We start from the raw sequence: 25,716 nt of genomic DNA on the forward strand, positions 1-25,716 counted from the left end.
ATTTAATGTGACTTTATAATTATAATGTAGTGTAATGGCGGGAGATGTATGATGTACCGGCCTCAACGTTGCAAAATTTGGAGGTTAAAATTTTAAGATTCATTTGCAGTGCTGTGTGTGAGAGAAATTAGAGTATCTTCGAATAGGTAATTAATTTAAAATTTTGAAATATATTAATTAATTCTTGTTTCATGTATTCATTATAACTTGTTTTACAGATTTATACCAAAAAGAAAAGGTTAGATCATAAGCATTAAATGATTTGTTTTTTTATCAACGACAATCAAACTTTTAAAAAAGATTCAATTTAAACGGTGTTATTTATTCAATGAGTTTGGATTCTATTGATAAAAGCTATGATGATTGATTGGAGAAATGGATGATAATAGTGAGCAATATTTTCGTGATGAAAACCTCAATTGGAGTTAAATTGAAGATATTTAGTGAAAAGTTAATCAAAGATAGTTTTTAAGATTTAGTAGATCAAAATATAAAGAGGATTTATCCGCATTGACAACTAATTCATTCTGGCTTGCAATCACTTTAATTATGCGAAAAAGAGATGTTGACGTTGATTCACAAGAAGCACGAAAAGAAGAAGAATTTGAAGATGAAGGGATTTTACTTGATGGAGAGAGATTTTGTGAATGAAAGAGATCATGATGAATAATGAATTTCTTTAGTTTGTTTTATGAAGTTTTAAGATTTTATTAATTTATTTATGCATTAAAAATTAGCCTTTATTATGAATTAAAAAAAAAACTTCATAACTTTTGCAATCTTTATGTTTAAAATCATTATAACAAATTATTAGAATTTTAAAATTATTATAAATTTAAATTTGAAGGTGCCCCGTGAAGTTTATCTTTGAACCAGGTATGTGCATCATTATTTTTCTATTCTATATCAAGTTTTTGGTTATCTAATAATATATTTTATAATTGTTAAGGAGTGTATCGTTATATTTATAATTATATACAATTTCATATAAGCATTGATTCACATTATGCTTTGCATTTGAAGCTAAAGAAAGCATTGGCCTATTGCACTTTGTGCACCGAGTAAAAAGTTGTTAAAAATTTTTATAAAAAAATTATATCTTTCATCTCAAGTGATGGCTTATTATTTCTCATTTTTGTATCATTTTTAAGAATAATTTCTTGAATTATAAGCATTCTTCTTTCTTTCATAATAAATTCCTGCTAATACAGACCCTAAAATAGAAGTCACGTACTCTTATCCTTGGTTTCAAAGCAAGTGTTACAGTTTTAACTTTTGAACTTAAGATAACATTAGAGGTAACCAGCTCTTGCCCTTGGCCAGGCCTGTCCTTCAAACTAGTCAAATATTGAAAATAAGAATTTAAATGTGCAAAGTAGGTGGTTTATTTTAAATTAGGTTTTAACAAAAATATGAGTATTTCTGCCTTATATTGAGATGAGAAGTTGATATGATCTGAGGTAGAAATCGGCAGGTTTTCAACAGAAATTGACAAAAAACACAAATTTTTATTTCAATAAACCAAACAACTAAGACGCTTACAAAAGATAAGCACCTACAGTTCGAGAGGTAGTCGATCTCTCCCACTTCCTACAATTCGAGAGGTAGGAAATATTTCCCAAACCCTAGATCTAACACTCACAACTCAATCTCATGCCTAAACCTAACCCTAGACATAACAATCCTCATATACCGAATAATAATAATAATAAAAGACTAAATTGCCCTTAGACGTACAAAAGACAAATTTACTCTTAGGCTAGGCGCCCTCGTAACAATTAGATGGATTTGTCTTCACTGATGTCTACTACTTTAAGGGACTATTTTTTTTGTAAATAGAGTTTATGCCCTCTAGTGCACCAATCACGACATTGTTATTAAAGTACCCCTCACCCTCACTTCATAACCTTCCTAGTTTAAATAAGATGCTTCCAGATTAGATATCTTGATGTTTTGGGAATTTTGCTATTCGGTTTTTTTCCATTGTCTTTTAATGTTTTTCTCATATTTTCTTTGTTGTTCGTAGTAAATTTACCCTTGTCCTCCAAGTAATTCTAGAACCAAATAACATACTTTTGGTGATTTTTCTCACCGATGGCTTGAAACTGTTAATTTTTTGTTTGCAATGTTCTTTTGGAGGCATGTTTAACTCATGTCTGTAGTTGAATCCTCTATTGTCTGTATGTTCATAATATGAATTTTGATATGCTCTATTACAGGTTGTGAAGACTGTGTATGCATCTCCTAGCCGTGTCAACTTTCAACTGGGATTTAAAAAGGTTGGCTGGCTTGCTTCTGTTTATCACGCATAAACCATATAAAACCTATATTACCTATGTTTTTATTTTCTTATAAGTTCAGTTTGCTGGCAGGCTGTAGAGACTCTGCCCGCCTACCCTGATATTTGCTTTGCAATTGATGATTTTGATGACACTTTTGATGCTGTTGTAAGACAATTCCTTTCCCATTTGCCTGCAAAGCTCAGCACATATTTTCTCTTCTTACCTGAATTTATGTTTTGCTATTACTTGTTTGCAGTTTCTGAACTTTATTTTGTCATGATTTCATCAAATTTTTGTATTTCTTTTTTACTTAATGTTCTTTTTAACATTTTTATCCCGCTTTAAGTCTTTAAATAATCTCTGCCAATAAATTGAGTAATCGATTATTTAACACAAATTTAACTTCTCTAGGTTTTGTCAGAAGCAAATCATTGCTATTGTGTTCTGCTTAATGCGCATGGTGGAGCAGCTTTTCCTGAAGACTCATCTGGACATGAAACTAACTCTTATGGCTCTGCCAAGCATAGTAATTCTGATAAAGGCACGCTTCCTAAGGTTTGTATATGCACAACTACAGCCTAAACGCCTTAACACACGGCATATATGCTTTTTTCATGCAGCCATTCCCTTAACGTTATATTGGGATGACTTTTTTTATTTTTCAGTGCTTCATGAGATTATGTTGCTATTCATGGGTCAACCTCCTTTGCTTAAAATTGGCTTAGCTGTAATCTAATAATACCGATGGCCTTTATTTAACAAACTTTATGTCAGTTGCCTCTCATTTAGTCATGGATTGAAGATGGTTACGGAAATACTGCTTCTCCTTTGGATTTGATGTACGCTTAGGCTGTCTAACTAGTTTTCTTTGAATAGAATCATGCCATGAAATTTTTTTTTTCTTACTGCTATAAGCTTTTGATTCACAAAAATATTGATGTGTATACACAACTGACATCTACACACACACAAACACAGATATATATACACACACAAACACACACACACACACACACATATATATATATATATATATATATATACACACGTGTGTGTGTGTACCTCGGGCGACAAATTGGTTGGTTGCGTAGTTGTAAGTCCCCTCTAGCCTGGGTTCGATCCTCATTGAGGACGAACACACACCCCTGAGAAATCAGTATTTGGAGGACCACCACCCATATATTGTGTATGTGTGCATATTTTATATGTATACAGGTATTTGTGTACGTGTCAATCTTCGAGAAAATAGGTTGAATCTTGAATAGGCTCGATGCCTTTTCCCTTTGCTTTCATTCCATCAAATAATAATCTTACAATCTATTTTAGGTGCAAAATATTCTGTATAATCTATTTTAGCTGATTTAATAATGCATATTCATAATCTAAATATTCAGCTAATAGGAAAATAAATCAGAATAAAGAAACTAGAAATAATTTAATCATGGAAGCTCCTAATTATAGAAAACTCCTAATTTAGTTGCTTGATTTCCGTTCTTCTTGATTGACATCCCCCCTCTCATTGATGCTGACAGATCAAGAAGCATTAATTTGCTAACAAGAAACTTTGTCGGGACCAACAATTCTCAGGCCATGAGTGCCAAAGTTGAAGGTACCGAAGCCGAGAATGTCGAAGCCTTAGAGATAACTCCTGAACCATAATATGATTTGAGCAAAAGAAAGCAAGAAATTCTTTATCGTTGTCGTCCATAAATTCGAATCATAATCACTAGATGGATTCGCGTCCAGTTACATAATCCAAATGCTACCGATCATAGCCCACAAGTAGGATCCAGTTACACGATCCAAATGCTACCGCTTTCTGTTATACAATCCAAATGTTATTGATTCTTTCGGCGACGACGACGAAAAGTGTTGAAGTCGGTATCAGGCATGAAACTTAAAAAAGGGAATGTCTCGTTGACGTGCAAATGAAGATAACGATGAAGCGGGAGCTGTTGCCGGTGGAGTTCGAACGAAGGAGAGGCTCTGTCGAGACCAGCCGAGTCGAAGAGAAAGACAAAGTAGAATGAAGATGACGTAGGCGAAGAAATAATCAGACATTGAACAGACGACGAGAGATTCCAGAAGAGCAGACAGTGATTCACGTCGAGCTCATCAAACGAGCAGACGGACGAAGCAGTCGCAACGGACGAAGATCCCTTCGAACGATTCCAATGCGGAGCGTGCGGTGCCGTGTCTGCTTCCGTTGCGAAGGGCTTTGTCAGATGGATGAATCAACACAGAAATAATTCATCATTTCCCGCAAGAAGGTCGGTCGGAAGGGAGTCTTAACAGTTCTTCAACGACTACTGGTGGTTAGGGCAAAAATTTGGCTCTGATACCATGTCAATCTTCGAGAAAATAGGCTGAATCTTGAATAGGCTCAATGCCTTTTCTCTTTGCTTTCATTCCATTAAATAATAATCTTACAATCTATTTTAGATACAAAATAAAGTGCATAATCTATTTTATAATCTATTTATATAATCTATTTTAGCTAACTTAATAATGCATATTCATAATCTAAATATTCTGCTAATAGGGAAATAAATCAGAATAAATAAATTGGAAATAATTTAAATAAGGAAACTCCTAATTATAGAAAAATCCTAATTTAGCTACTTGATTTTCGTCCTTCCTAATTGAAAGTATGTATGTGTGTGCGGTTATCCAAATGTATGAACGTCTGAAGCGAAGGGAGCTCAGCCTGATGCATGTATGCATATTTGTTTGTGTATGTATTTATGATGTCAATTGTGAAAAGATGTTCAATATAGGTGCCTAATAACCCGAACTTTTTTATGTGAAGTTACTACCTTGGAAGAGTACATGCATATGAGAAAAATGCAATCGCTTTTGTAGTAGCAATGCACATTAAGTTGGGGTGTGATTTTTAATTTGTTTTGGGGTGTGGACCTTGGAGGGTGGATGGTGAGAGCAATATGAAATTTTTGAAGGCATACCATTTTGCTTCTATTGAGACTTCACCTAGCCGATGAAGATCTATTTAGGGCTTATATTAGGTATTGGGATCAATGTTTCTCATGAGTGCAAGCCTTTTGATTAATATCATCCCTTGTGTGATATTTGATAACACTCTCGATTAAGGACCTCACATACTCTTTGGATTGATAGTGATTGAGCTTAGTTTTTTTGTAATCTATGATTGGTTGGGAGATGGATGATCAACCTAATTAAGAGATCATTATTCCCTCATTTTGAGTAACTTGATGGATCCAATCCATGAATCACAGTTTTGATGCATTTTTTGTGCTTGAAATGCGCATATTACATCAATCAAGAAAAAAGAGTATAAGATAATATAAAAGGGGCCTAGACCGTCTAAACATGGGTGCGGTTAAAATCAACAAAAGGAAAAGGAATGTGAGCTATCAATATTCCTAACAAAAAAAACCTAGCATGTATAGCCTTTTGAGCACATTTGCAACTATATTCTTTTTTCTATCTATATGTTGGAATAATATATGTTTGAATGATGTTATAAAAGAGAGGTCATCCGTATCTAGTGGTATTAGTCTCCAAGTCTTGGCAGTCATAGCTTGTTGAAGCAAAGTAATGATGTTTTGGTTGTCACTTTTGGTAATAACACATTTGACTTCATGCATCCATGGTTCCATATAGTGTTTGATTCAAAAATTGCCGCAAGTTCGACTTGACTATTTTTTCAGTGTTGTATGTGGTTTCCAGCTGCGAGGATGAGATCACCATTTTCGTCACTAATTACAATGCCAATGCCACCTTTGCATGAAGCGAGATTAGATTCGTCTTCTCATATGTTCTGAGTTGATTGAGGTGGAGTGCACGCTTTAGGGACTCACTCTCTCTTTATGAGTTTATACGGTTCACATGTCTAAATGAAATCAATTCAGGAATACAACATGACTATCAATGATTCTTATGTATGTATTTATGTGACCGTTGACGTTCAATTCGATGGGCTTGATCGATCCATATTGAGTTTGGCTTAATATGTGGCCAATTCAATAATTCTAGATCAATTTATGAATTTGCTTAGGAAAGAAGAACACCTTTTAGCATATGAATGGGCATGGTATATAGTGTTCTATGACAATCTTTAATCTATAATCCAATTTAGATATTCATCTCCAGGTTGTTCCTAAACGTTCATCCTTGGTAACAATTTGATTAATATATTTGATAGGGAGATATTTAGGCATATCTAAGTTGGTCTGAATTCCTTTTTAGCATACAACAGACTTGAATAAAGATCGTCAACTTAAATCTTTTCTTTAGTTTTGCCCCCCTTGGTAAATGTTTTGTTCACATGGTACAAAAGCATCTCGATTTCAGGAAGGGTGGGGCTTATATCCCTTGGGAAGGCTCACAAATCAATTTTTGAATATTTGACCAACAAATTCAGCACTGAAGAAAACCAAGACAACCATGTAAAATAGACAAAGAACCACGTGAAAAGCTAATAGAAATGATTAGAAGACTCCTGAATGCAAATTCTTGCCCCTGATTCATTTGTTATATCTTGGAAGTAGTAGTTTGTACTTTATAAATTAGCAATATAAATTAATATTTATAACAATATTTGATCCATCACAATTTTTACCTATGGGCGAGTCATTGGTGTTAGAAAAGGCCTCATGTTTTTTTTCCAGAATTTCCTTGAAGTTAAGCAGGTCCTTGCCAAGCCCGATAACTTTAATGAAGGAATTCTTGCTATTTATTGTAAAATGATCCACCAAAGCTGGTGTGCAAGAAATGCTAAAAAGCATGGTAGAACCTTTTATACGCATTCTATTTTGGCCTCTACTTGTCTTGAAGCTTTGATTTAAATGCATAAATTCAAACTTCTGGAGCAACGGGGCACTTACCATTCTGGAGGACCGTTGCAATCTCCTTTCTGGTGTCCTACACTTCTGGTTGTCTCAAATTTAATGTTGATGGGGTGCTCCTCCCTTCGTGCACGGGCAGCATTGGCATGGTCATTAGAGTTGAGAATGGTGAAGTTATCCTGGCGGTGGGCCAACTCGTCAAGCATTGGGACAGTACTGGTGTGGAACTTGGGGAGATTTCATCTATCAAGTATTTTGTGGAATCATGGATGCATGAAGTCAAAGGCATTGTCATTGAAAGTGATAACAAGAACATTATAGAGTCCTTGCAACAATTGCTGCTTGGCAACACTCAAAAGAAAAAACCACATGAAGTTGAGGAGTTCTCTTTCTTAGTTTCTTTTAAACAGGTTCTTCTGCAATACATAGATAGGAAGAAGAATATTGCCCATACTTGTGCAAAGAAAACCGTACATGTTTCTTTTTATTATAAGAATGTTGATAGTTAACATTTCCTATTTCCTTTTGTTGATTTTCACCAGCCCCATATTTTGTAGGGCAAGGTTCTCTTTTTATTCTTTGTAATCCTTCTGTTTTAGTAATGCAAATGCATGTTTCAAGGGTGATGCTTTGTACAATAATATTACTAGAAAGTGATCGTGGGAGGAGACGTGCTAAATGGGTTTTGCAACATCGTGTTCTATTCTGCGGGAGTGTCCAAACATTCAAAATAATGTATAACTTGACATCCCATTTTCTTTTTTTTTTTTGCAGCCTGCAGCCTGATGTCAGTGTAAGACAGACTCTGCCTGTGATCATGTTCTTATAGTTGTTTTCCTTAAATTGGTTAATGGTGATTTCTACAATATATTCTTTCTGTGGTTCTGAGAGTATATTTTTGGAACTTTAATTGTTGATTTATTTTTTGAGCGTCCAATGACATGTGATTTCGTTGTCCACTGTAGCTTACTCTTTTTTCTGGATTTGTCAGCTATCAGATGGTTCTAGAAGCATATGAAGGTATGCTGTCATCATTGCTTGCTTTCGTTTTGATTTGCATCTTGCTGCAGTTGATTTAAACTTGAAAGAGAATTATGTGTGTGAACTTATTTCTTATGTACAATCCACTTCCCATGAAAAATTAGAATAAAACAAAGGATGCATTAAATTTCGTACAGTTGAAGTCTATTATCTACTTACGTGATAGCTTCATTTGTTTGTTGAAGATGAAAATTTATGGTGCGTATGATAGAAAATAAAAAGAGTTGCATTCCTCAGTCATCTAACTTCATGCAATTGGGCTTGTGAAGAAATGGTCTAGCCCATGCAAACGTAGTTAGAATGTATATCTTGAAGATCTAGCTAAATCAGAATCTATAGTGTAGCTCTTCATAGGAATGCCTGGCGATGAAAGAATAATTAGCCCTACCTTCAATAACTGGAAGGAGGCTGATATTGATTCTTAATAGGTAAATATGAGTTTTGTCTTGTCATAATTGCCATCCAATAGCTCCAGAACTCGGATTATTATTTCAAATCAAAGAATAATCTTCATGGCAGTTCCTTCTTTATCGTTTTTCTTTTCTAAAATATTTATCTGGCTATGAATAAGTTTCCTTTTGGATGTCATTTTTGTATATGGAAAATTCCTTCTTTTTGTTACTTCACCTTTCAGAAGTCTTTCTTCATGAAAACAGCATTCCTTTAGAATCAAAGGATTTTTTTCTTGTGTTTTATAAAATTATTCCAATTCTTGTTGAGTTTTATCTTTTGATTATTTATATCCTCTGAAGATTTTCATTTATAATCCTTTAATACAGACATTTTTTAGCAACCCTTTTTCTGAAAGATTGGCGTCTTTTTCAAAGGTTTTAATTACATCATGATTTAGTATATATAATTATGATCTTGGACTAGTTTCGTGATCTTTGAGAACTGCAGGCATTCAAGTTTGCACAAAGATTATTGCTAGATTTGTTTTTAACTTCTCTCTCTCCAAAATCATCAATGGTTTTTTTTTTCTCAGTTCAACATTCTTTTGCTTTCTTTATGACAATACCCATTATGAACACTTGCCAAGTTGCATTTACATGACAAATAAGGTTTTATGACTAGTGCGAATCCACTGCTATTTGCGTAAAAATGAGGGATTGGTATAATAACTTTTGAAACGTCAATTTTTTCATGCATGCATAGCGGGATAATAGAAGAAAGACCTTATCTTTCAAGTATAAGTTTATGCATGCATAGCAGGATAATAAAAGAAAGACCTTATCTTTCAGACATTTTTGAGCAACCCTTTTTTTGAAAGATTGGCGTCTTTTTCAAAGATTTTAATTACATCATGATTTAGTATATACAATTATGATCTTGGACTAGTTTCGTGATCTTTGAGAACTGCAGGCATTCAAGTTTGCACAAAGATTATTGCTAGATTTGTTTTTAACTTCTCTCTCTCCAAAATCATCAATGGTTTTTTTTTTCTCAGTTCAACATTCTTTTGCTTTCTTTATGACAATACCCATTATGAACACTTGCCAAGTTGCATTTACATGACAAATAAGGTTTTATGACTAGTGCGAATCCACTGCTATTTGCTTAAAAATGAGGGATTGGTATAATAACTTTTGAAACGTCAATTGTTTCATGCATGCATAGCGGGATAATAGAAGAAAGACCTTATCTTTCAAGTACAAGCCTTTTTGACAGCTATAATCCTGTGGCTTGTATTAGTTTATGCAAAAATGGTTACCCCTGAAATCTTTCAAGTCACAGCTTGATGCTTATCACTAATAATTTTTGCAGCACACCTTTGCTTTTAAATTAAAGTGTTTGAGGATTTGAGTTTGGATTTTTATGGTTGACAGAGAAAAGCTATCCTGCCTGCAGCTGTAAATCATCCGTGAAGGATTAAGAAAACTTTTAATGCGACTGGAAATTAAAATGCATTGCAGTCTTGTTTGTATGCAAAGGATTGGAAAAAATCTGTGGCTGCTGTATGCCATTATTGTTTTGGCTGCTCTGTGAAATCCCGGCAAATTTAAGTATTTCTTTTAGTTTACTGGATTATGAAACAAAATAGAATAAAAAACATATATCTTCTTGTTTTGTTTCTGGGTTTCACCTACATATGTTTCATTTATTTTCTGTGGTTTCCCTGAAGAAGTCTGTAGTATTTAAGCTGTAATTTGGTATTTTGTTGCAAAGTGGATGAGTGATCTTCTGAATTAGTGCTCGAGCTCCATGAGGTTGATTGATTAAAGCTGCTATTTTCAGGGATTCACCATTGTATTTGTGATTATATTTGTGGCATCCATGTATTAATCGTTCAAGTCATTATTTTTTTAATTTTGTTTGAAGTCACTATAAACTAATCATATATTTTCCCCCTTTTTTTGAAGAAAAATTAATCAAATTCTAAACTGTGCAAAATACTGCAGCTGGAAGATCATCCTTTGGGAGCATTTTATTTCCTGGCAATGCTTCATCTAAAACAGATCGCCTTTACATGAGGGGTCCAGGTGGGCGTGGGGAGGTGGAAGTTGCAGTTTCTGGAATCACAGGTTTTAAGATATATAGTTCTTTGCCCATTTTTCACAAAGAGCAGAAGTGACATTTTATTGATCCCTACTGTTCATATTCTTTTTTGATGGTTTATAACCAGCTTTAGGCTTGTTAGAACTATCAGTGTACTGATTGATCTCTACTGTTCTTCTCCTGTTTTGATGTATATAATTAGCTTTAGGCTTGTTAGAGCTATCAGTGCATTTATATCTCTACTTTTCATCTCCTCTTTTTATGCTAAGTTAATTAGGATGCATCATTCATATAGTTAGATGTATTTGGGAGTCTGCATTATACAGTTGTTTCTATGACTTTGTTGTTATTTAGAGCTGCTGAATCCTAAAAGGCCTCCTGTGAACTTTGAAACTGAAGGTTCAAGTAAATAACCATGCCTTCATGTGGTTTTTAAAATATCTAGTGCGTGTTGCACTAGATTGAACACATAACTTATGCTGACATCATCATACATGAGTTAAAATGAAATAAACATGCTGATGTTTTTTTGAAAGAATATGGACTTGTGCACTTTGGAATTATGATAATCTTTGATGCAGTCATATGAAACTGCAGAATCTGGATTTCGCTTTGTATTTATACATGCTGTTGTATGTAGATCAAAGTTACCAGATTAATGGTCCACAGTCACCACTTCAAATGTCAAAAAGGAGTTTTGGGCTTGGTACCATTGTTAAAGCAGCTTCTGCTGCTTCAGTGTTAGCAAAACAAGCTTGTACCGCTGCCTCTACAACAAAGAAGACTGATAAAGAGCTTTTGCCGCTGAAGTGCTGTCTAATGTCTATATCATTGCCATGGGAGTATATTGCTCACGACCTTCTTTTTAAGGTGATTTCCTTGTAGATTTGATATTTGCCGGTTTACTCGATGTTTATGTTTGTTTCAAAGCTCTTTTAAATTTCGTTTTCTGAAGACAATAGCATGTTAGATTTAAGCTTTTTCAGCCTATGAAATGAACTATCCGTAGCATTCGTTCTTCTTACTGATCTGATGTACATATGTTGTGAAGAAATGCTTTATTAATTTTTTTGATAATATTTTACCATCGAGCTACTGAAATTAGCCTATATTTTTTCCTTGCAACTGTACTATTCATTAGCCTACTAAAGAAAATAAATCCGCTCAGGTATGATTGAATAATGGGAGTTTAAACTGTCTATTGTGCGCTTTAATAGGAGCACTTCGTAGCTTCATTTTATATAACTAATCAAGTTGTTGTATTTGAAACTTGTAAATTAATTCCTCTACCATTATAGTTCCATTTTTAGAAGTTCTAACATGGCTTACCATAAAACTAAATTTATTTATTTTTTTAAACTATCATACCTTTCTAAACGTTTGCTCTTATTTTAGTGAGAAAAGTGCCTTTATTTTACAGTTTACATTAAGTTGTTTTTTTAGCAGTGATTAATAAATAATATCATTACTTTTACAAGTTAGTTATGAGGAGCTTTAAGTCTACCAGTGTGTTCCAGAGACAGGTCTTGCCATTCTAAAATCTATTAAAATATAGTTCTTTTTGTTATTCTAGCAGTAATGAATTAGTTGAAAGGACTCGAGTGTATTAATGCAATTGGGTGGAATATTACTAATATTAATAACTGTTTTTTTAAACATACTATTGAGAATGTGAATACACCAAGAGCAGTTTATAATTTATGATATTACTTTTGAAACAGGCGTAGGGAACCCAATCCTAGGAAATGTTATTTACTTTCTAACTATTTTTCTTTTTAATGTTGCATGTAATGTTAACTTCATAAGTTATCTTGAATCTATCGGATGGTAGTATCATATTTTTATTTAATTCTAATAAATTAAGATAATTTTTTTAAGTCAAATCTAAACCATCTATTCTCCTAACCAGATCATCAATTGATCGACTTTTAATGTTATCAAATCATATAAGTCGACGCTCTCTAATCTTGTTTGCTATTGGAGCCACACCAATTCTTTCACGGATACATCCGTTTCGCATTTTGTCTCTAGATGTCAAGTCATTCATCCACCTAAGCATTCTCATGTCAGTATCACTTTTAACTTAGCTTTATGCTTCTTTTGAAGGCTAACATTTTGCACCATAAAGAGTTGCAGGTCTACAGCCATCTTATAAAATTTTCATTTAATTCTAAGCGGTACTTTTCTATCACACAATAGGCCCGATGTATTCCTCCACTTCAACCAACCAACTTGAATTCTACTAATAACATCTCGATCTACACCATCACTTTGAACCATCACTTTGAATAATAGGCCCGAGATATCTAAAACATCCTCACAATTTAATGATTTGATCACCCTTAGTTACAACTTTGCCACTAGATCTACTGCTACTAAAATTACATTTCATGTATTCAATTTTTGATCTACTCAATCGAAGGTCTATAAACTCTAATTCTGACATCCATAATTCAAGTTCATCATTAACTCTTTCTCTAGTCTTATCCACTATAAGGATATCTTCAATGTAAAGCACACACCAAGATATATCCTTCTGTAAATGTCCATTAAGAGCATTCATAACTAAAGCAAAAAATATGGGCTTAAAGCCGATCCATGATGTAATCCGACTGAAATAGGAAAATATTTGGTCAATCCTTTTTTTGTTCGAACATAACTAACAACTATAGTATGCATATCTTTAATGACTTGAATCTAAGTCATATCAACACCTTTGTTTTATAGAACTCTCCAAAGAACTACTTTTAGAACCTTATGGTAAGCTTTTTCTAAATCAATAAAAAATATAAGTAGATCTTCCTTTATTTGTACTTCTTCATCAAACCTCTCAATAAATGTAAAGCTTACATAGTAGACTTGCTCAACATAAATCCAAACTAATTATGAGAGATCTTTGTATCACACCTTAAGCTATGCTTAATCACCCTTTCCCATAATTTGAAAGTACGACACATTAACTTAATTCTTCAATAATTTACACACTACTGTGCATCCTCTTTATTTTTAAAAATGGGGACTAAAATACTCTTCCTCCACTCCTCAAACATCTTTTTAGTTTTTAATATAATATTATATAATATTAAAGAGTTTAATATTAAAGAGTTTAGTAAGCTAAGAAGCTCCCAAATCGGTTAAAATATTTCCACATTTTAATTGGGATAGCATCAGGTTCTACTGATTTTTCACCCTTAATTTTTTTTAAGACCTCAACTTTTTTTGGCTGATGTGACGGATGAAAATAAAAAGTTTTATTATTATTAATTATATTAAGATTATTAAGGTCGATCATATTTTCAGAAATTTCATTAAAAGATTTATCAAAATATCTCACGCACCTGTGAGAAATTCACTTTTTGATTTTCATCTTTAATACACTTTACTTGAGCTAAATTTTTACTTTTCTTTTCTCTTTGTTTGGCTTGTTTATACATATGTTTTTCATCCCTCTTTAGTATCTAATCTATTATAAAGATCACTACAAGCTGAATTTTGACATCACAAATTGTTTATACATATGTTCTTTTATTTTTCCCAACTCTCTAAATTTTTATATTTAAACCAATTTTTATAACACAATTTCTTATATTTTATCCTCTCTCACATTATTATTCCACCGCCAATTATTTTTATTTATATAATTTTTTACTTTTGATTCTCCAAGTACATCTTTTGCACTTGTTTAATAGCATTTGTTACTTGATCTCACATAAAATTTGCTTCCAACATCCCAAATCATAAAATTTTGAAGTTATATGCACTGCAATAGATAACTTTAATATTTAAATGATGGATATAAGACAGTCCACTCCATGGTAATACTATAGATCTTATCGGGTGAATAGTTTCTGTTTATATCCACCTTATATTTTTCGTGTTGGGTCTTGTGCATTTGAATCAGATCAAGTGCCTTAGAGGAGAAACATTTATTAATGTTTAGACTATAGAATTAATGATGTTAACCTAAACTAACTTTGGATGTTTTCATAGTAATTCTCTTTCTTTTTTTTATTGTCATTCAAAGACCTTATCCTTTCTTTAAAGGTATATGAAAAGGAATGTCTCAGCGGTGGAGTTTCTTTTTTTATTTTTTATCGCTGTCTTTTCAAAATATATCTATTATTCATTTTCTAAATATTTATTCTAGTGATTTGTTTGCGATAACTGTATTTATTTGTAAAATTAGCTGTGAACTGTGGGATAAGTTGCATGGGATAGTTCTTGAAAGTTGCAGGTATTATATCTTTTAATGTGAGCTTTTTTTCAGCTATTGTAGTAGTAGTCCTCTTTGTGAAACTTCCTACCTAAAAAAATATGTAAAATAATAAGTTTGCTAGTCCTAAATGGACTCTAAATCATTTAAGATTCTAAGCTTCGGTTAGTTTTATATATCATGACGTGGATTTTTTTTTTTTTAATTTTTGGGTGCAGGAAAGCCCTCCAGTGAAATTATGAGCCAATTGAAACAGGTTCAGCTTCATTATTCCTTTGTATATAAGAGAATGGTTATACAGAAAACATTAGTCATTCATAATGTTACATATACATAGACATATAGCCTCTGCAGTGCATCTATTGTTTTCCTTGTTCAGCAAATTCTTTTCTGTTTTGTCCTCATCGAATGGGTCCTTCTGATATAATTGTGATGATTCTTGGAAGTGGAATTGAATGGAGAAAAAAGCTTCTTTTTTTCTTATTTCTTTTTCTTTATTATTATTATTTTTTTAAAATGCTTGCGTCACCACAGTTTTATGTATTTATAATTATATTTCTTTTGACACGGGAGCTTTGAATGATTCGTGGCATTAGTTATTATTGCTAATAGGATTTCAAAATTCTGTTTTGGCAACTAAAGTTACCACCTAAACTTTCCATATGGATGAAAATACTTGAAGCTGTCTTTGGCTATTTCCTCCCCCCCAAAAAAATGTTTTAATGCGTTTTATGGCCCTGCTTTTTTGTTGGATAACAAAGGCTCCTCTTTTTTATAATCTTTTATAAAGATTGTGATTAGTTATGAAGGGCAAGCGTCAAAAAAGAATGGCTCGCCCACCCACAACATGACGAAAGCAGCTCCAAAGATACTGGTAGAGAGATATCTTCCCTTAAAAAATAAAGTGAAGCAATTTTGAGGCTGAGGGTTCATTCTTACATTTCATAAAGGTGCTCTTGTGCTGTTAATTGGCCCTAGGAATTAACAGCAAAGAGACGAATAGGTTTATTAGAGATTTTGTTGCTTGGATTACTTGACATTGATTGAGAACTTGCCGAAGCAGACCTGCTTTTTTTGTATCAATAATCGAAAACAAATTTGCGACTCTTAAATCCGAATATTCGTAAATCTTAGGAGTATTACATTGCATTTTTTTGTGTTGTGTTGGATTCCATAAATTCAGTGATGAATCTGATTTTAAATGTTGAAGAATTGATTTCAATTGAATGAAATTTTCATGGACACTTTTCAAGTGGAATTTCTTTCGATTTGAATCACATGCTGCTTTCTTAATGGATGCAGTGGGATTTATAGAAAAGTGAAGTAGACCTAATGATAGCGCATCTATAGCCTGATTTCACAGTAACTAATTTATAGATCATCAATATTGTTGCTTTCACTAGAAGGTAAGAGCTCAGCAAATATCATACTAAAGCAGCAACATTTAATTTATGGGTTGGAATCAAAATGTAAAGCTGAAAGCAAAAAAATTAATTGAAAAGTAAAGCAAGCATGCCAGAAGAGTGTACATTATTATTTAAATAACATTTTTTTTATCAAGTGTTCTTGATTAACAATTTAAGCATGTTTGTTAGTACTCTTAAACTTGATCACAGATGTAATTATAACCTTAAAAGTAAATAGTCTCATCTTTTTTTTTTTCCTTTTTTTTTTTTAGAAAATGCTTCTGCGTGCAGTTTGAAATATGCATAAATGTATGTCTCGAACTTCCTTAGATATGCTTAAGGTTCTATGCAAATTCTAACACGTAATCCTCTAATTGAGTTACTAATAATGTCCAAATAGTTTTCTTAAAAATAAAAAAACAAATCTAACATTTCCGCTTCATATGATAATGGATGATAAATTATGAGTTTTAATGAGTTCTCTGAAAAAGTATATTAATAACATATTAAGCTTCATTAATTTTAATGTAAGTTATATGCACTAGACCTACCGGAATGAATCTCAAAGAGAATAAACAACCACAAATAAAAAGCTTTCCTCAAGGGTAAACGTTCGAGCGAAAAGTCAACACCAAATAGGTGAAACTGCGTCTTTAAACAAGGGACATGTCAAAGTTTTGTATATGGTCCCTCACCCGTTAATGATAAGATCCACCAAGGATGAGGTGTAACTTATCTTACAACAAATCGCATCGGATAACTCACACAGACAATGACAAGATCCGTCTAAGACTTTGCAAATTGGGGTATCTGGTGGAGTCTTTAAACAAGGGACATGTGGGTCGGTTAACGAGGTGTAGGCCCAGTAAGACATAAGCCAAAAATGATAAGTGAGCAACAGTTCACCAAACAAAAAATAAATCGACTAATTCGTCGAGCAATCGACCAACTGAAGCGTAGGCAGAAACCCCCTGATCGCGAAAGCACGATCGCCTTGCTTTTGACTCGTCAGACGAGATCGTCGTTCGACTGAATGCCTCAGTCAACCAAACATAAGGGATGGTGTCAAACAGTCGATCACCCCAGCCAGTTGCATTCTAGTGAAACACTCAACTAATCACCGTCAAATCGAAATTTAAGTTGTAATACAAATATGGAAAGAAATCCATATAATTTATTAAGAAAAATTTTCATAATTGTTTTCTTTTTTCTGTAATTGTACAAAATATGTCTCTAGAAATAAGAGAAAAAAATACAAATAAAGATGACTCTCCCGGTTCTCTCCACAGTAACTCTTGCTTCACTTTATTCTCTCATTCACTCATCTCTAACTCTCGAGACATACAATTTGGGATCCATCACAAGCAATACAATAAACATTTTTTTAAAAAAATTTGTCAATAAAAAATAAAACTATCATGACCTTTGTGAATTTTAAGCAAAATCTAAAATGAGGTAAACGGATAAGTCTTTTTGAGAGCTCTTAATGGCAATTAGTGTAAGTATATATGCCTATCCCCACCCACAAAGGCATAGATAAGTGCTCCGAATCTAACACTTTAATTAGCAATATAATATAACATGAGATAAAACATTTAACTCTACCTTAAAATTTAAATCTTAAAATAACGACATGTTAATTTTCTTTCACTAGGTTAATATTTTACAAAAAAGAAAAATTCTTGTACACACTTATCGATTTATTGTGCTTCTTTCTTTTCATATTATGTTAATGAGGTTAAGTATATGATAATCATAATTTAAAATAAATCTATTATGTCATGAACAATGTCTCAAAAAGTTCAAAGATTAACTAACGACATAAAATTATAATTTTCACTCTCCATCAATGATTTAGTAACAATGTCATTGTTAGGTTTGAAGCCGGGAATGCGAAAAGTGGAGGGTTGGATTATAGGTAATCAATGGCCAACGTAAATTTTTTATCGAGAAATCATGACACGAATCATATAAATCCTAGTGTAAATACTAGGGTATTCTCTAAAAGCGACGGCTGTATAAATTGAATACATTGAAAAATGTGCAAGAGCCACTAGATCGAGACCTTAGTGTAGTGTCATATAAACAAGATTTCTCATGTTACAGACGAATACGAGTAAAGTCAATGAAACTAATATTATGATATGATCTTGAAATAAAAATACTCTCACAGATAAATTAATGAAATAAGTTGATATCATTTTTCATATGAAGATAAATATTTTATGTATTCAAAAAATAAATGGTTTGGAGAAAAGACTAAGAAGATTGATAACTTATATTTTGAACTTTGGTATAAGTGTAATTATAGATAAGAGTTTGAAAGATAACGTTGCAAAAATTAATAGACTTGGAGATAGAATTATAGAACTTAAGATTGTTATTGATACTAAAATTGTTAATGTTACAAGAGCTCATGCTCATCAAGTAGGTTTAGATATAGATTTAGAAGAAAAATTCTGAAATAACCTGAAAAAATTAATACAAATGATTCCTCTTGAAGAAAAAAGTTTATTAAAGGAGATTTAAATGGACATGTCGGTAAAGTTGCATAAGATTTTAGAAATATTCATGGTGGCTACGATTTTGGAGTGATTAATGAAAAAGGTAAAACTATATTAGATTTTGAATTAGCATATATTTTGTTATTAGTAATATTTTATTTAAGAAAACAGATGAGCGTATTATCACTTATAAAAATGATCTAATAAAACACCAATTGACTATTTTATTATGAGAAAAAAAGATCGCCGAGAATGTAAAATATGTAAAGTCATTCGAAGTGAAAATTTAACTACTCAACGTCAATTATTAGTTATGTATTTTAAGATGATGAGTTGTAAGATAAAAAATACAATAAAACATTTTCATAAAATTAAATTAGGGCATTTAAAATACACAAATAAAATCATTTTTAAGAGTAAACTTTAATATTTCTAGATTTGGGATGCTCATGAAGAATATAATTCTATCTGGGATAAATTATCAAGCACTTTCAAACATGTGGCAAAAGATGTACTTAAAGAATCAAAAGAAAAAATTTTTAAAAATAAAAATAAAATTTAATGGTGGGATAATAATGTACAAGAAAAGATAAAATATGAGAAATTGTGTTAAAAATTAATTTAAATGTAAAAGTTTAGATAACCGAGAAAAATATATGATGGCCCTTTGGGATTTTAAGAGACCAATTTGATAACAAGCTACTAGTAGCTTGACTCGAGAGGAGCTCATTCATTTTCATTTGGCTAACTAATTGAATAAGTTTGAACAAATTTATAAATACTCGATTGTTAAATGAAAAGACTTGAAAAAATCCTTATTTTATTCTTCTATATTGGCATACAATATTATTTAAAGCTCATGAAAAAATTCTTTAAGAAACTCCATAAACATTTTCATTGAAAGTTTATAAGTAAGTTCGATTTAGTGCTTACTAATAAAATATGTCAATGCTTAATTTAAGCTTGTGAATGAGTTAAATTAATGCTTACTTTAAAATCCATTTACATTAAATTAAATTAAATTTAAATTTGTCGTACATAAAACAATAAAAACTTATTCTCATATTTGCTCATTTACTTTTGTAAGTTCAACAAGTAACTCATTTATAAGTTTGATAAAGTTCAACATACTAATTATTTTGTTCAATAAGTCTTAATTGATTACAAAATAAATAACATGGTAACACTAATTTTAATTTACTCAATAAAAATTGTTTAGATAGAAATTAAGTGCCGCAATAATTTACTCATTAATTTGCTCGATAATAACTTGATTATCATCATATGAAACGAACAAGAACCCAACTCAAACAGACACTAAGCTCGAACACATTCACAAGGCTCAATTAGAGCTCGAGCTCGAATTTAATAAACGAGCTTGAACACAACTCTGAAAGCTTGTGAGCTCAAATTTAATAAACAAGCTCAAACTTGAACATGGATCTGCTCGACTCGGCTCAATATATTAACATTTTCTATATTTTAATTTTTTATTATTTATAAAAGTCTGCTGCAAATTTTTAAAGCTTTAAAGATATTTTGTAATTTAAATAATTTATTTTTTTAATTGTAAAATTATTCTGTTATCATATCATTTATGCAGGCTTAATTTAAAAGTTTTGGAGCATATTTTGTATCAAAGTATTGTGAGAAGATTTTTTCTTGGCATTCAATTGGATTTAATTTTGAATTGAGTTTGCAAAATTATGTTGATTTCAACCATTCTAAAAATCAAATATTTATTTTTTTAATCTTTATTATTTATCATTCAATATCCCTAAAAAAATATAAACAAATCAATTATAATAAATAAATATACAAATAAATGTAAAAGATATTTTAATATTTTGAGTTGATGACAAGTCAGCTTATTTTGACTTGATTCCACTTGTGTAATTTTCATCCTACTCATCATAATTGCGGACCAATCATTTCATATATTATTCCAAAAAATCACATAATCACTTGCAACAATCAATTTCTTAGCCCTTCACACCGTCTACGCTTCTAGTTGCTGGTCAATAAGAAAAAAACAAATATCTGCACATTATTTATTATTAATTACTAAAAATATTTTAAGATATTAAATAATCTTTAGAAAAACATTTAAATAAATCTGAAAAGTATTTAGATTTTCAGTTTGTTCAAAATTTATCAAATAGAAAAAAAAAAATCAAAGCTAATAAAATTAATTTAAAAGTAAATAACATAAAAATAAATATTAAAATTAAAAAAATACGAGAACAGAAATAATTATATATTTTTTGGTCGAATTTATAGCATTGATATTGCTGCGGTTTTCATTGTACGAATGGTGAAGAAATTTTATTGAGAAATTCATAATCTCAGAATAAAAATTTAAATTTATAAAAAATTTTTAATAATAAATGTTAGAGATCCCACCCAAAAATATTCCTTCATAATGAATAAACCGGTCATTTCAAGAGATGAATAGTAATTAACATTAATTTCAATTGTTTATTTGTCATTTCTCGTGAATTTATCCCTCTATTTAAAGAAAATAAGGTACAATATATGAAATTACATGTTTGTCTCTACTTTGATAGGGACATTACAAGATAATTTAGATATTTTACATGTAAAGGTCTTCGTTTCGACCGCCCTGTAACTCAATCGACTGGAATAAACCGGTCATGGTTTAGCAAGATCTATTTGTTTGACTATGCTGAATCGAGGTTGTTGGTCGACTCTTGATGGTCTTCGGGTGGACACGACTTGCTCGATCGACTTGGCTTTGTTGGTCACTATTCTAGTCTAGTGGTCGACTATTGATCTCTAGACAAGGAACTCCTACTGGAAGAGCAAAGCAAGGCGATCAAACAAAGAATGAATCATTGTAATTTGATGGGTAACTCACTCATTTACGATGTGATCCTTTGTGATGCTTTGTTTGATTATATGATGCCTTGTTCTTAGCCTTGGATGAAGAATCTCAAGCAAGTCTGTGGGATGACTAAAGATGAAGAATTATTCCTTTGAGTTGAGTTGTGGCAAGTCTTCGGTTTGAATGAGCCACACTTGGTTGGTCTTTAGCCACAAATTAGGGGGTTGTGCGTACCCAGGTTGGTTCTCTTGTATTTCGTTAGTGGATCCTTAGCCTTCCGCTTGTAGAACCTTGGTCTTCCGCCTGTGTGTCCTCCTTAGCTGTACTCTTTTGTAATATTGTCTGTTAGATTTTCTCGAGATTCATGCAAATGCATTTTTGATTTACAACTCCAATTTTAATCTGAATTCAATCCAATCCAATGGTTGTAAATAAAAGATTTAGTTTAAAAGTTAATAAAATAATTAAAATATTATATTTTAAAATTTTACTTCAATATTGTACTCAACAATTTTAAAAGTTAACCATCCTAAATTTAAAATATTATATATTAAATTGGTAACGATATTAGTATTTTTTATTTTTACATCATTTAAAACAAAATTTAAATATTTTTTTAATGTTTATTATATTATTCTGTTCAACTTTCAATTTACATCAAATTAAACTATTTTAATAACATGAGTATAGTGCAAAAATATTTCTCGACTATTTATATGGAACAATTTTAGTCCCAAAGTTTATAGAAGTGTCAAAATAGTCCTCAGATTTTTTAAATTGGGTTATATAAATAATCCTCATGGAGAATTATTAGAGCTCAATTTTAAAATAATCTAGGATTATTTTGACACTTATTTCAACTCTAGAACTAAAATGGTCTCATATAAATAATCAGAGACTATCCTTGCGCTTCACTATTGTATATTGAAAATGTGTCAGCGTTGATCTTAAGGGGATCTAACGGTCCACGGAAGGAGAGTACGATAAAGAAAGACCCAACAACAAAAGACTATGAGGCTCACTTATCTGAGTAGATGCAGTCATCCGAACCAATGCCATAACCGACTGAATGCATCTGTTTGAACGTAGGCCGAACTCGGTCAAATGCAGCTATCCAAACAAAAGCCAAAACTGATCATGTCATGAGAAGGATAAGAATATGCCCGAGTAATCTGAGCACAAACCGTTCAAATTGAAACAAGCAAATAGGTATCTGAGCCAACAAATACAATAAAGTCGACCTCCCGATAAATCCGATTTGAGAACATGTGCAGTTTCACAATATCACCAACCACCATACAATTATTTTATTACGGACTCTTTTCTCTATTTTTCTTACACTGTGTATGCTTCGGGGACAAATAAGAATTCAACAACTGTTGGAAGGAGTGTTCCTAACCAATAAACTAAGATGCTTCCATTAAAAACATGATTGTTAGTGTTACGAGGCACGCGGCCAGAATCTCTTCTGGAGTCAACCATGGACGAAAATGCTGCAAGTTAACACGTCTCTACGGTATGAAGTATCGACCGCCCGTCTCCACTTGTCCACTCGCCTCCCTATCGCGGACCCCACCAAAACAAGACTTGATTTACAATAAAGGAATCTAATCCTCAACTTGTCAGTTACAATTTGTTAAATAATAATTCTAAAAAATATATATATATATATATTTATTATATTTATTTATACTATTTATGTGTTTATACCCATAAATGATAAAATCAAACATCTATTTCCATTTTTTTTATTTACATATCTCACAGTTAAACTTATATATTTACATATATAACATTCAAATTCTTACTATTATAACGTTTGAAATCATAAAAAAAAAAATATTTTATATATGAGCTTAGAGCCCCAAGGTGTTATGTATAAAAGTTTAGGTGTAAGATATGTAGACGCATAAAAATTATGTGTTACATATATATTTTTTCTTTTTTTCTCTAGAAGCTCGAAATGTGCTCTAGATACCTTTTTTTTTTTAAGCACGTGACACATTTCAACTTTCTTTTGTTTTTATTAATAGTGATGTGACGTTTGGAAAATAAAATTACATACAAATAATCAATTTTATGGGGGGATCAGTCAAAATTGTTATGACTTAAATTTAAAAAAATATATTTATTTTAGGGACCATAACATTAAAATTTTCTTTAAATTATCCCAAAAACATAACCCATTTAGAGTCTTAGGGTCCGTTTGGGTTAGCTTATGCAACCAGCGGCCTATGTTTAGTGTAAAAACTCAAACACAATTTTGGATAGGCTGGCAAAACGCGCGAACCAAACGGTACGGAAAACGACGCCCGCACTTATAAGCTGCCTCAAACAGATCTTAATTGAATAATCAATGTTGGATGTTTTTTTAAAATTGGATCTATCATTGCATGGATTGCATATTTAGTTCTAATATTTAATTGATAATGAAAGCTGTTTCAAGATCAAGAGATGTTGAAAAATAAAATCGGATTTCTAATCAAGGTCAAACTCAATAAATTCCACAATTAGTAATTTATAAATAATCAAATTTCATTTTCTGTTGAGGCTAATCTAGCAACATCAAAATTAGCTTGAATCAAACATTTGAAGTATAGATGAAAATTTCAAAATATTAATTGAAGTGTTAAACAAAATTTGAATCTCACTATACTCTTGAACATAGCTTTAAAAAATATTTACTTACAAGTGGGCAATCATCTAGCATTTCATTTTGATAATAGTTAAACTAACAATTATTAATTCTTATGATGGATATTTTAATTTTCATGAGCATATCAATGATAGTAGAACTATTTCTAACCAGCTTATGATGCACTTATGTGTTAGTCCTTTCTGATCACTGTTCTGAAGGGAAGATCTTGAATATGATTTTACTTTCTTTTTAAGATAAATATTTATAAGAATTGTTTTATTGGATAATTAAGTAATATAAGAAATTACTAAATATTCGTCTCCTCATTTTTGTGCAAAGGAAAAATAAAAGGGAGATTATAAAAGAGTTTTTTTTTTTTCCTTATAAAGATTCTTCCTTGAAGTTTGCTAGATCACAAGAGAAGGTAGATTTTGACTTGTTGCAAGTTATTTTTTTGGTGCCAAAAAAAATTCAATGGAGAAAGGAGAAACAAATAAAAGAATTATGTTCTTTCATCGTGGCCTTCATAGTATTAGTGTTGGTTCAAATATTTGAAATAGGGGAAGTTATTAAATACAACTAGCGATGGTATTATAATGCAACTTGAGATGAGGAGACTATTAAGTGACATACATAACACTGACGATAAATATTGAAAATTTAGAAGTAACATATTCATTTCAGTCAAATGTGTGGATATGCATAAAAGCCTGTAGATAATGGAAGGAAGAGATTGATAGTTTAATTCAATGTCACTGTTTTTTAATTTATTTAAATATAACCAACTCAAATTGACAATAATCTTATTGGGAGAGCTAATAATAAGAAAATTGTTAAATGGTCACAGTAACTGAGACTATTTTTGAAGGATATTTATTTTCCTCTTAGGTTATGCTCACCAGCCCTAAAGAATTAACATAAAAAATACATTCTTATAAATATATTACAATTAATTCTTTTAACTTAGATGGTATCCAAATGTTGCAGCATGGTCTACTTACTTCAATTATGCAATTGGTGACTGTTGTCATAGTATTGAGAGAGTTTTGATGGATAATATGAGTTATATTGATGCTTTATTTTACTATATGATTTTAAGAGTGAGTTTTCTCAACAAGAAGCTCCAAGTAGCTACACAGTCATCATATAAATTTGATAATCAACCAGTGAGAGTGAAAGAAATAATTGACCTCTTTATCACTCACAAAAATTTTTTTCAACAAACTCCTAACTCATCTTAATTTATGAAACTCAAATTTGGCTAACTTTGTGATAATATCCTTTATAATAATAAAATATGGAGAAACAAACATCTGAAAATAAATATATTACATTACATATGCTCAATAATGACTGCAAGCGACTTATAATTAAAAAACTTGGTTGAAGTTGGGTCACTTACAAAAATTAGTAAATAAATTCCAAACTATTTCTTTGAAAAGAATATATAATTTATTGGTTTGAT

At 31.5% G+C, this 25,716-nt stretch overlaps 1 protein-coding gene across 1 annotated transcript in view; it reads left to right on the forward strand.

The window, feature by feature from the left end:
- LOC110031984 overlaps positions 1 to 15,337 on the forward strand; it is a 38,707-nt gene extending 23,370 nt beyond the window's left edge. Inside the window, exons 6-12 of the mRNA XM_020735463.1 lie at positions 2,220 to 2,279; positions 2,373 to 2,447; positions 2,694 to 2,837; positions 8,074 to 8,128; positions 10,549 to 10,671; positions 11,286 to 11,515; positions 15,077 to 15,337. Coding sequence (XP_020591122.1) covers positions 2,220 to 2,279; positions 2,373 to 2,447; positions 2,694 to 2,837; positions 8,074 to 8,128; positions 10,549 to 10,671; positions 11,286 to 11,515; positions 15,077 to 15,100 — 711 coding nt within the window. The 3' untranslated portion in view covers positions 15,101 to 15,337. The remainder of the gene's footprint in view (positions 1 to 2,219; positions 2,280 to 2,372; positions 2,448 to 2,693; positions 2,838 to 8,073; positions 8,129 to 10,548; positions 10,672 to 11,285; positions 11,516 to 15,076) is intronic.
- The last annotated feature ends 10,379 nt before the right edge of the window (positions 15,338 to 25,716 follow it).

This window comes from Phalaenopsis equestris, unplaced genomic scaffold, assembly GCF_001263595.1.
Source record: "Phalaenopsis equestris unplaced genomic scaffold, ASM126359v1 Scaffold000873, whole genome shotgun sequence".
NCBI lineage: Eukaryota > Viridiplantae > Streptophyta > Magnoliopsida > Asparagales > Orchidaceae > Phalaenopsis > Phalaenopsis equestris.